The sequence below is a fragment of the Leucoraja erinacea genome, chromosome 3 (assembly GCF_028641065.1).
Source record: "Leucoraja erinacea ecotype New England chromosome 3, Leri_hhj_1, whole genome shotgun sequence".
NCBI lineage: Eukaryota > Metazoa > Chordata > Chondrichthyes > Rajiformes > Rajidae > Leucoraja > Leucoraja erinaceus.
Genome location: NC_073379.1, coordinates 40,449,397 through 40,462,413, shown reverse-complemented (window position 1 = coordinate 40,462,413; position 13,017 = coordinate 40,449,397). Strand labels below are relative to the sequence as shown.

The 13,017-nt window shown below is 41.7% G+C and overlaps 1 protein-coding gene across 1 annotated transcript in view; it reads left to right on the top strand.

Moving 5' to 3' along the window:
- Positions 1-13,017, top strand: part of LOC129695508 (MAM domain-containing protein 2-like) — an 85,665-nt gene that overhangs the window by 59,992 nt on the left and 12,656 nt on the right. The window contains exons 9-10 of the mRNA XM_055632485.1: positions 6,335-6,597; positions 12,503-12,599. Of these exons, the coding sequence (XP_055488460.1) occupies positions 6,335-6,597; positions 12,503-12,599 (360 nt within the window). The remainder of the gene's footprint in view (positions 1-6,334; positions 6,598-12,502; positions 12,600-13,017) is intronic.

Here is a 13,017-nt window from a genome sequence, read left to right as displayed (position 1 = left end):
ATAAACACCTTGCTGCACATGGAAGGGATTTCATTATTACGCATGTAGACAAATGTGCTGGAGAAACTCAGTGGGTGAGGTAGCATCTATGGAGCGAAGGAATAGGTGACGTTTCGGGTCGAGACCCTTCTCCAGACGCTTCATCTTACTATTACGCATGATCAGCAGATTGAAAACTTTATGGAGATGCTGGCTTTACTTTGAAAGAACATCCATTGTGATAAGGTGGGCATGAATGAGTTGGACCACAGGGTTTGTTTCCATGCTGGACGACTCTCCTGACTGTGAGAATGCTGGAAATAGTATGAAGGCAGGGCAGTATTTGTAGAACGAGGAAAACAGGTAATATTTCAAGTTAATTACTTGTTATCAGAATTAGACAGTTCTCCTGCAAACAGGAAATGAAGGTTATCTGTAACAGTGGAGCTGGAGGCAGTCATCTGCCTGATCAGAAGATGAAGTGCAGCTCTTCATTAGAGCAGTGTCAAATACTAAAGACAGATAAATCAGAAGGAGAGTGAAATAGAGAATTAAAGTGGCAACCAACTGGAGACTCAGACTTGCCCCTGCAGATTGAAAGAAGTGTTCTGCAGAGTGGTCTATCAATCTGCTTTTATAGAGTCATACTGCCATAGAGTGATACAGTGTGGAAACAGACCCTTCGGCCCATCTTGCTCACACCGGCCAACATGTCCCAGCTACACTGTCCCACCTACCTGCGTTTGGCCCATATCTTTCGAAGCCTGTCCTATCCATGTACTTGTCTAATTGTTTCTTAAACATTGCAATAGTCCCTGCCTCAACTGCCTCCTCTGGCAGCTCATTCCATACACCCACCACCCTTTGTGTGAAAAAGTTACCCTTCAGATTCCATTCAAATCCTTCATTTTAAACCTATGTCCTCTGGGCCTCGATACCTTTACTCTGGGCAAGAGACTGTGCATCTACCCGATCTATCCCTCTCATGATTTTATACACCTCTGTAAGAATTAGTTTCTCTAATTTAGAGGAGATCATATTATGAGCCGTGAATTGAATCACATTGAAGGTATAAATATAGTCCAAGATAGTGTACTGCATTTGTTGCTTACAACGTTTTCTTCCCTACATTGGAGGCACTGGTGGCAAATTGAATGACAGCTTTGCACAGGGGTGACCTTGAGATTCAAGATCCCTGCCACTTTAATTCTCCTTTCCACTCCCACTTTGGCCTCGCTATCCTTGAGTGAATCCCAGTGTAATCCCCATCTTCTGACAAGGCACATTAAAATCCCTAGTACCTGTACTCAACATCCAATTGAATAGAGGCAGATAGCTAGTACTTCCTGTTTGGATGTGAACTGCCCACTTATAATAAAGGATCAACAAACCAACATTTTTACTTTTTATTTCTTCATAAATGCTTCCTAATCTGCTAAGTATTTACTGAATGTTCTTTATTTCAGATTTTCAGCAGCTACAGTGCTTTATATTTCCAGTACTTATTTTCTTCCTCTCTCTCTGTTCTCATCCATTCTCTTTATTTACCACTGCTCTAGCCAGGTCTGATGTGATTAACAAGCTTTCAACACCTTGTCTCAGTCAGCATCATAAACACTTGTATCATTCGGTCTTTCTTTGCCTCAACACTATCACAGACATTCCTTTCGTTCTCCCCATCCCTCTTCCCCCTTTGCAATTTGAAACATATTTCATTTTAAACTTTTCCTTGTTCTGAGGAAGTTTGATCTATCCTGAAGACTGTTTCACAACCCAAAACGTCACCCATTCCTTCCATCCAGAGATGCTGCCTGTACCACTTAGTTACTCCGGTATTTTGTGTATCTGAGGAAGTTTATTGTCCTGAAATGCTAATTATGTTTCTCTCTCAACAACTGCTACCTGAGAATTTCTAGCGTTTTCTGGTTTCATTGGCAAGCTCTTGTCATCATTTTGTTCATGGTTCTGTGTGGCAAAGTTGCCGCTGAGCCATGAGATCAGAGGTTCAATGGTCAGGCAAGAGAGTTGGATATAGGAAGCTTAGTTGATTCTCCCAATGCAGGCCCTAATGCTGTAACTGCTGCCTCTCAGGTAATTTAATCTGCCCTTTCATGTGAACCAACATAAGTCCAAAGCACAACAAAGCCAATGATTATCCCTATTTAAGCATCATTATTATTTATCTCTTTATTACCTATTATCTTTTTATTCTCTTTAAGAATAAGGGATAAGGCACTTAGAACAGAGATGAGGAAACACTTTTTCCACAGAGTAGTGAGTCTGTGGAATTCTCTGCCTCGGGCCGTGGAGGCCGGTTCTCTGGATACTTTCAAGAGAGAGCTAGATAGGGCTCTTAAAGATAGCAGAGTCATGGGATATGGGGAGAAGGCAAAAACGGGGTAATGATTGTGGATGATCAGCCATGATCACATTGAATGGGGGTGCTGGCTCGGTGCCGAATGGCCTACTCCTGCACCTATTCTCTATTATCATGTTAATCCTTGAGGGATTCTGCCATGCTCACATTGGCAATGGTTTTCTCATGTCATCACAGTGACTTTAAAATAGGCTGAGGTCAGAGTGTGTGATATAAACACAAGCTTTTCTTTCTTACCAAGTATGGAAAATTTGTCAAGGTAACAAAGGCTGTCATATTTGTTTTCCATTTAGTAAGAGAACTACCAATTGGGTTCCACTCCAGACAGACAAACCTCCTCACCTCTACTACCCTCTGTGCTGAATAGGCAGTCATGGTGGTGCACTGCCTGACAGCGAAAGCAGCACCGGAGACCCGGGTTTGACCCTGACTATGGGCGCTGTCTGTACCGAGTTTGTACGTTCTCCCCGAGATCTGCGTGGGTTTTCTCCGAAATCTTCGGTTTCCTCCCACACTCCAAAGACGTACAGGTTTGTAGGTTAATTGGCTTGGTAAATGTAAAAATTGTGCCTAGTGGGTGTAGGATAGTGTTAATGTGCGGGGATCACTGGTCGGTGCGGACCCGGTGGGCCGAAGGGCCTGTTTCCGTGCTGTAATACTAAACTAAACTAAAACTAATCTAAAACCTACCTCGAGAAGGTGATCTGCCACAGAGTGGAAGGATATAGATTTGTTATTTTGATCTACTAACCTCATTGCAACATCAGTGATTGTTCTTTCAGCTACCAAGCTCTTGGACTTTCTCCATAACCCCTTGCGCCGATGAATCTGAAATTGACCTTCCTGAAAGTGATTTTGTTGATTCATCCCTTTCACACCATTATGCAACCTTCTCCAATATGTCAGAGAAATCTGAAATGACTCGGGGACAATTTCTTCCCAGTTGTTATCAAGCAACTGAACCGTCCTCACCAACCTGAGAGTCGTCCTGATCTCTCATATACCCTATTGGAGACCTTCAAATCTATCTTTAATTGGATTTTACTTGACTTTATCGTGCAATAAGCGTTATACCCTTTATCCTGTATCTGTGAACTGTGAACAGCTTGATTGTAATCATGTATAGTCCTTTTGCTGACTGGACAGCAGACAACAAAAAAGCTTTTCACCGTACCTTGGCACACATGACAATAATAAACTAAACTAAACGATAAATGTTTCGCGTTTGTAAATTCCATTAAATCACCGATGTGTTCTGTTGTAAAAAAGCAGAAAATGTAACACATTGTTACGTGGTCTAAATGAAATGCAGTGGTAAAATAAACAGAATTACTGATGGTGGCAAAAAAGAAATATTAAATTTAGGGATTGCAGTCCCTAAAATAAGCATCTTAAAATTGGTTGAGTGGATCATATTTGATCGGCACAACACCTTCACTTGTACTTGCACTAATTTCCTCTTGCCTGCTGCCATTTTATTATTGGCCTTTGGCTCTTCTGCGAGGCAGAATAGTGACAAGGCTACATATGGTGGAACCTGTTGACCAGCCTTTTGTCCCACGCTGATGGCCTTTGATTTCAAAGACATTTTCACGTTTTTTTAAATGTGTTACTTTCCGAGCCCTTGGATGACGTTTCAGATGGATTTAAGTAAATAATAAACATTAAAATCATTCAAAATAATGAAAAAATAACGAATTTAGCCCAAATGCTTTGAACTACTATAATTACAAACATAAGAAAAAGAAATACACATTGCGTGAACTTAACCTTTACATGAAAGTTAGCAACCCTCAGTCAAGTTAATGAGGCCAGTGACTGTCCATCAAACAGAGAGCACCTCTGGACTCGCAGTTGCAGTGTGTAAACACAGGAGTTGTAGACACAGTGAACATTGTGGTGACAGGTTTTTAGTTTCCTAAAGTATTACTTGATTCAATCTGCTCACATTTTTAACGCAAAATCACTTCTTTCTTTAATTTTTGAGAACGTTTATTCCTGATATTTTAGATACCAATTTAAACTGATGTGTGTATGCTTCAATCTTTATTTCAAGTTCTGTAACACATTCCCAGTGTTGGCTAAAAGCTTTTTAACTTCATGGCTGGCTGTTCTCAATCAGACATTTTGATGACATCCCTATTGGTGGATATCAGAATCCTTGGAACTGATGCCAGCAAAGGGATCCATTTCGCAGCCATCAAAAATGAGAAAGGAAAGCTCACACCACTGGAATTGGTGAACAAAATATTCATTTTTATTCAATATAAATGACATAAAACATAAACATAAAATCTGGAAATAGTTGTGAGCTATTATGTGGTAATATAACGTTAATGTCTACAACAGCTGTGTTTTTCGACTACGGTTTGAACAGCTGGATAGAATCCAAACTAAGAACCATAAATATTAACAAATCCTATAGGAGATTCAAAAACTTCTCTACGCAGAAATTGCAGAAAAACTTGGCACTCTCTCCACTGTAGAGTGGAGGCAAATAGCAGAGATGTGTTTAAGATGATGGGTTTCAAATGTGTTTAAGATGATGGGTTTCAAATGTCCGAATCCCTCCTTTAGAGTTACAACTTTTGTCTGTGTGCATCTCCTCCCACAAATAGACATGTGCAAAGGGAGGCATGACCTTACTTGTGTATGCAACTGTAAATATTATAAGACTTTAACCTGCCTGCAATGCGGCCTCCCGACACATGTATACTGATAACCTCATGTGAAAAAACTGTCCATTTCGTTGCAAATGGTCTGTCAATTTATGATGAGATTTTTGAAATCTGCACTGAGGTTGTCCTTCATGTCCATTCATCCAGAAAGGGTGGCAGGTGGGTAGAAACCTGAGGGATGACCTGAGCTTGAGGGTCACAATGTCTGAAGATATGGCCATCATTGGAGGAAGGTAGACATAGACATGATGGGAACAGTCAAATTAACATAATTTGAGAAGTGTGGGGATCTTCAAGGATTATAGGACTGAATGAGGCTACAGTGTTAAAGAAGGGTGAAGGATTTAGAAAAATCTCATTGAGGATTTAGAGTTTAATTCTGCAGTTGTGTGCGATTCCAGTCGCCCCATTACAGGAAGGTGGTGGAGGCTTTGGAGCGGGTGTAGAAGAGATTTACCAGCATGCTGCTTGGATTAGAGAGTATTCACCATAAGGAGAGAATGGACAAGCATGTTTTATTTGGAGTTTCAGAAGCTGAGAGGAAGTCTAACAGAAATATATAAAGTGATGAGAGGCATAAACAGGGTAAACAGTCAGAACATTTTTTCCCAGGGTGGAATATCAAAGACAAGTGGGCATAGCTTTAAGGTGAAAAGAGGAAAGGTTAAAGGAGGTGCTGGAGCAATTTTTCATAGGGAGAGTAATGGGTACAGGGGTGCTCTGCCAGTGGGTTGGTGGAAGCAGATATGGTGGTGATATTTAAGAATCTCTCAGAGGCAGATGACTAGGCAGGCAATGGAGGGATATGGATTATGTGCAGGCAGAAGGGATTAGTTTAATTTGGCATCATGTTCAGCACATATGTAATGGGCCAAAGGGCCTGTTCCTATGCTGTCCTGTTCTCTGTTCTATATCTGAGGGACTTGGAGTCAGTGAGGAAGGTGAGGCTTCCAGGAGAAGATGTGGGTGAAAAGGATCTGGTGTGAGCTAGGAATCTGGTAAACTCGTGCTTGTGTCCAATCTGGTGAAGTCAATGAAGAGGCAGAGTGCTGTCTGCTGGGCTTGTTGGGATTCTCATGAATTTATGGAAGACATTGACTGAAAAATAGAGGAGAACAATTCTGGGTTTTGCTGAGGAAAAATAAGTTTGAGGCTGCATTTGATGGGAGCAGATTTTCTGTAATTTTATGCATTTCATGACTGATGAATTTTCTGTCAGTCTCCCGGGTGTCTCCAGGGCTTGCGATTCTTTGGATGTATTGTGCAATTTCAGCAGCAGATACTCTCTGACTTTTCACAGGTGGCTTTCTTCTTTCCAATGTAAAGTTTGGATATCACCAGGAGTACGTGGCACATCTAATAGGCCCGCTTTTACTAGCCAACTTCCAGTACTGCTTGCAATTTTTCTATGCACTGAATCATTTTATATCAGAAGATGCCCTTGCTGTCTATATCTATGATGAAATGGACCAGGTCCTGGAAAAGATTTGGACAATTCCTAAATCACCAACTGGAATGTGGATTCAAGCAGAAGTTAATTTCCAAAGATTGGAGCCCGCCAAGGTAAACAACTGTTGGGACTGTGGTAGTATAATGGTTAAGTTATTGGACTGGTAGTTGGTTAATTGATCCAGAGATGCGAGTTCAAGTCCCACTGGAGCAACTAGAAAATTAAAAAAAAATCAAGTAATTAAATAAATCAAAACTTAAAAAAATTTTTTAAAAAAAATAGGGCGGTACAATGGCCCAGCGTTGCTGCCTTACACTGCCAGTGACCTGAGTTTGATCCTGACCTCGGGTGCTGTCTGTACGGAGTTTGTACATTCTCCCTGTGACCGGGTGGGTTTTCTCCAGGTCCTCTAGTTTCCTCCTACACTCCAAAGACCTACAGTGGCTTTGGTAAAATTGTAAATTGTCCCTGTTGTGTAGGGTAGTGCTAGTGTAAGGGGTGATTGCTGGTCTGCACGGACTCGGTGGGCTGAAGGGCCTATTTTTGCACTGTATCTCTAAAGTCTAAACTGTTCTCCATGGCCACCAAGTCAGATCTACTCTTCTCCCTTGAGCTCACCGGATGACTTTGATTCCCGATTAGGCAAAACTCTCATCTCCTTTGTGTTGCCTCTCGCAATGGAACCCCATTTCCACACAGCACAAGAAGATCTTCGTGCTCCTCCAGTTCCAGCCTTTTGAATATCCGTGTATTTAATGAATCCACCATTAGCAGTTCTGTCATTGACTGCAACGGCTATGAGATACGGAATTCCCTCCTCATATTTCTCCATCCTTCCATCTCTCTACTATTTTAGGGCAAAGGCATAGCTTTTGAAGAGCATCTATAAAATCCAAGTATTAAAGGAGCACTTTGGAAACATGACAGCAAGTGGCAAGAATTCCTCTTGTGATACTTTGTGATGATCCATGCAACAATGCAGTAACATTAGATCAGTTATGTTCGAGCTGATCTTCATTAAAAACACTCACTTTTTAATCTCAAATATCTACATCAAAATATTTTGTATTGAAGATTTTTTTCAACATTTTTTGTGTTTCTAATTTCTTAATGTTATCAAATTCAGACGTTATAATTACTTCCAGCAACCAGCAGCCAATGAAAATAATCCAATTTAAAGCTGGTCATAAAAGCATTTGGCAAGATTTTACACGTACTGTGTGATTCATAGAACAAGTACCTGTATGTTGAACAATTGACAGTTGTAATATGCAAATTATACTTTAATATTAATTCAAGTTCTTCCTGGACTCAAACATATACATTACCTCTTCATCAAATTAAATGTGCAATTCACCACTTGTGTTAACTTCACATGGAGTCTGGAGGACAGCACAATTTCATCAGCTTTAATGTGTTTCTTCTCTGTTTTTATTGAAATTTGAAAATTATTTTGCATAATCAATAAGGACCAATGATGTGGTCAGGCAAGTAACATAGTGTTTATATAGCCTTTAATATTTTTTATGGGTTCATGATACTGCTGCCAAGTCTAGCGACTGCACTGATGCTGAGCTGCACTTCAGGCCACTGCTGTCAATGTGTTAAAGGCCCACAGGTAAAAGGTAAATTCCCACTGATGAATGAGCAGCAACTTATTTCCAAGTCAAGGTAAGCTGGGGGGCAGTGTTAGCTGTGAGGGGGATGCTAGGAGGCTGCAAGGTGACTTGGATAGGTTGGGTGTGTGGGCAAATGCATGGCAGATGCAGTATAATGTGGATAAATGTGAGGTTATCCACTTTGGCGGCAAAAACAGGAAAGTAGACTATTATATGAATGGTGGCCGAATAGGAAAAGAGGAGATGCAACGAGACCTGGGTGTCATGGTACACCAGTCATTGAAAGTAGGCATGCAGGTGCAGCAGGCAGTGAAGAAAGCGAATGGTAAGTTAGTTTTCATAGCAAAAGGGTTTGAGTATAGGAGCAGGAAGGTTCTGCTGCAGTTGTACAGAGTCTTGGTGAGACCACACCTGGAGTATTGCGTACAGTTTTGGTCTCCTAATCTGAGGAAAGACATTCTTGCCATAGAGGGAGTATAGAGAAGGTTCACCAGACTGATTCCTGAGATGTCAGGACTTTCATATGAAGAAAGACTGGATAGACTCGGCTTGTACTCACTAGAATTTAGAAGATTGAGGGGGGATCTTATAGAAACTTACAATATTCTTAAGGGGTTGGACAGGCTAGATTCAGGAAGATTGTTCCCGATGTTGGGGAAGTCCAGAACAAGGGGTCACAGTTTAAGGATAAGGGGAAGTCTTTTAGGACCGAGATGAGAAAAACATTTTTTCACACAGTGGTGAATCTCTGGAATTCTCTGCCACAGAAAGTAGTTGAGGCTAGTTCACTGGCTATATTTAAGAGGGAGTTAGATGTGGCCCTTGTGGCTAAAGGGATCAGGGGGTATGGAGAGAAGGCAGGTACGGGATACTGAGTTGGATGATCAGCCATGATCATATTGAATGGCGGTGCAGGCTTGAAGGGCCAAATGGCCTACTCCTGCACCTAATTTCTATGTTTCTATAAGTTTGGGAGGTACTGTGAAAGCAGTTATAATTGTTTAGTTTAGTGATACAGCATGGAACAAGCCCTTCGGCCCACCAAGTCCACGCCCACCATCGATCTCCCCAACACTCTATGTTATCCCAATTTCGCATCCTACACACCCGAGGCAATTTACAGAAGCCAATTATAACCTGCAAACCTAATAAATAATAATAATAATAATAAATACTTTATTGATCCCCTCAGGGAAATTCAGATGTCCAGAAGCCCCCAACCAACAAACCCACAGATTCAAAACGAATGCAGACAAAAAATACATAGACTACACTGTGGACACTACCTGAGAGCAATAAATACTTAAAAAGACCAATAATTATCAATTAAAAATTGCAAGAATGCATCCCCTTACAGCCTAGCGGTCCGAATTATAAAATCTAATGGCTGCAGGGGTGAAGGATCTCCTGAGCCGCTCCGTTCTACAGGGCAGGGAGAGGAGCCGGTTGTTCCGAGTGCTCTTTTGACTGTCCAGAATTACATGGAGGGGATGCCCGGGGTTTTTCAGGATGACCTGCACCTTATGCCTCATACGGCTCTCAAGCACATCCATCCCAGAGTCTACTCTCCCCTCCAGCACTGAGCTAGCTCGTTTAACCAGTTTGACCAGCTTCTTGTTGTTTTTTGCACTATTGCTGTTGCCCCAGCAGACAACAGCGTAGAAAATAACACTTGCAACCACAGTGTTGTAAAACATGTGCAGCATGTCATTACACACATTGAAGGATTTGAGCCTTCTGAGGAAAAAGAGTCTGCTCTGGCCTTTTTTGTAGAGGGAGTTGGAGTTGACAGACCAGTCCAGTTTGTTATCAAGGTGCACTCCAAGGTATTTATATGTCTGCACCACCTCAATGTCAGCCCCAGCAGCGTTGACCGGCTGAAGGGGGAGCTTGGACCTGGCAAAGTTAACCACCATCTCTTTAGTCTTAGTTGTGTTCAGGATGAGACAGTTCTCTTCACTCCAGGCACAAAAGGAACTGGTCAAGTTCCCGTATTCCTCCTCCTGCCCGTTCCTTACACATGCCACAATCGGCTGTATCATCTGAATATTTCTGTACGTGGCATGTGTCAGACTTATAGTTAAAGTCTGCTGTATACAGGGTGAAGAGGAACGGGGCCAGAACCGTTCCCTGTGGGGCTCCAACATTGCACACCACTGTGCCAGAGACACTGTACCCCAGCTTGACAAACTGTGGTCGACCCGTCAGGTAGTCGTCTATCCAGGAGATAAATGTGGAACCTGCATGTCTTTCGAATGTGGGTGGACACCGGAACATTTGGAGAAAACACATGTAGTCACAGGGAGAATCTATAAACTCCGTACAGACAGCACCCGTAGCCAGGATCAAACCTGCATGTCCAACACTGTAAGGCAGCAACTTTACCTCTGCACCACATGTTCTTTTGGACAGCACCCGTAGCCAGGATCAAACCTGCATGTCCAGCACTGTAAGGCAGCAACTTTACCTCTGCCACCCCTGCTGCCATGTCGATGGTGGAAAGGCTTTGAGGAGTCAATGGGTGGGTGACTCTCTGGAGCTTCACATGTTTACTTGATCAATTTTGCCCTCTTATCCAAATGTTATTAAGGAAATTTGGATGCCTGATTTTCTTGTGTCGGCACAGTGGTGCAGCAGTAGAGTTACTGCCTTACAGCACAACAAGATCTCTGTGCTCCTCCTGAGTTCAATCCTGACTGCGGGCGCTGTCTGTACCGAGTATGTACGTTCTCCCTGTGACCGCGTGGTTTTTTTCCGGGTTCTCTGGTTTCCTCCCACATTCCAAAAACGTACAGGTTTGTAGGTTAATTGGCTTTGGTGAGTTGTAAAATTATCCCTCGTGTGTAGGATATTGTTAGTGTAAGGGGTGATTGCTGGTCAGCACTGACTCAGTGGTCTGAAGAGCCTGTTTCTGTGCTGTATTTCTAAAGTTTTCAAATGAAATATTAAATTAAAGTTTGTCCAACCTCGTGGCTGAAGGTTACATATGTTATCAGATGACAAGTACACTGAGGCCGTTTCCTCCTGGTGTCCTCGCCAATATTTATTCTTCATTCTTCAACTAACCTCACTGAAAACAGATGATATGGTCACATTGTGGGAGGTTGTGCTGTGTGTAAACAGGATCATTTCTTTCTTGCAATACAATATCATTGGCTGCAAATATTATGAGGTGATAATAGGCACTTAATAAATGCATGATTTTACTTTAACTCTGGATGTATACAAGATTAAAGGTTAATCCGATTGTAATTTTTAAGATGATTAAAGGTCAGAAAAGAAGAGAGGTGAGGAGTGTAGAGCAAGAGGGGAAAATCTTAAAATTAGAGTACAGAGGTAAGGTCAGTATGAACCTCTTCACACAAGGAAGTGGCATTCACTGCTCCGAAAAGTTGTGTAGACTGGGAGACTATGTAGAATCGAGCATCTAAAGACTGAGAACGATAGATTTTTGTTCAGGAAAGAATATTAAAGGGCTACAAATGCAAAGAATGCAAGATGGAATTAAGCTACAGATTGCCCATCATTTCACTGAACACATGGGCTAATAACTTCCTCCTGTCCATTTATAACTATTTAAAATGTGGTCCTACCTAAATTGTAATAAAGATTAAATGAAAACTGTTTAGAAAAATAGAAACATAGAAATTAGGTGCAGGAGTAGGCCATTCGGTCCTTCAAGCCTGCACCGCCATTCAATATGATCATGGCTGATCATCCAACTCAGTATCCCGTACCTGCCTTCTCTCCATACCCTCTGATCCCCTTAGCCACAAGGGCCACATCTAACTCCCTCTTAAATATAGCCAATTAACTGGCCTCGACTACCCTCTGCAGCAGAGAGTTCCAGAGATTCACCACTCTGTGTGAAAAAAGTTCTTCTCATCTCGGTTTTAAAGGATTTTTCCCCTTATCCTTAAGCTGTGACCCCTTGTCCTGGACTTCCCCAACATCGGGAGCAATCTTCCTGCATCTAGCCTGTCCAACCCCTTAAGAATTTTGTAAGTTTCTATAAGATCCCCTCTCAATCTCCTAAATTCTAGAGAGTATAAACCAAGTCTATCCAGTCTGGTGAACCTTCTCTGCACTCCCTCTATGGCAATAATGTCCTTCCTCAGATTTGGAGACCAAAACTGTACGCAATACTCCAGGTGTGGTCTCACCAAGACCCTGTACAACTGCAGTAGAACCTCCCTGCTCCTATACTCAAATCTGTCTGTCCGGCCATAACGTTGACTAAAACTTGCTATATACCATTTATTAACCTGAATTGCAATTTTTTTTTAACTTTGTGTAGTGTGAATTGCTAATGAAAGAAGAATTCTGTCACATAACGAGAAAACTTGTGGCAGATGCTGAAATTGACTGAGGTAACGACTGTTCTTTCTTTTTTTTCCAGATAGTTTTTGTCAGTGTTTGCAATAGTTTCTGGAACTGTGGCAAGGTGGCACTAGATGACATCGTTGTAAGCCAAGGGGATTGTCAGATTCCTGGAGGTACTGAGTGTGGAAAAATATTAATTACTTGCTGAAAATGTTTTTAGGAGCCATTTATGATTGGACATTGGAAAGTTAAGAAATTGCCAATACGATGGTCATCCATCCTGATTTTACAGTGGTGTAGACCTCACGATAATTAGGCACTGGTGTAGTAGAGGTTTGAGTAATACTTAGAATAATCACTTTGGACAGTGTGCTGGGTCAGAAAATTAATGGTAATTTTAAGATATATTTGCACCTTTAAGGTGTGGTTTGAGTCTAGTTGAGGCATCTTGAACAGTGGCCATCAGTCCTTTCAGGAATGAAGTGAGGACACAGGCAGAAGTTTGGAACTCTTCCTCTGTAAATAGTAATTGATGATGTTTCAGTTGCTAATTTAAAATTTGATCTGGATTTTTAGAGATGGCTAGTCGAT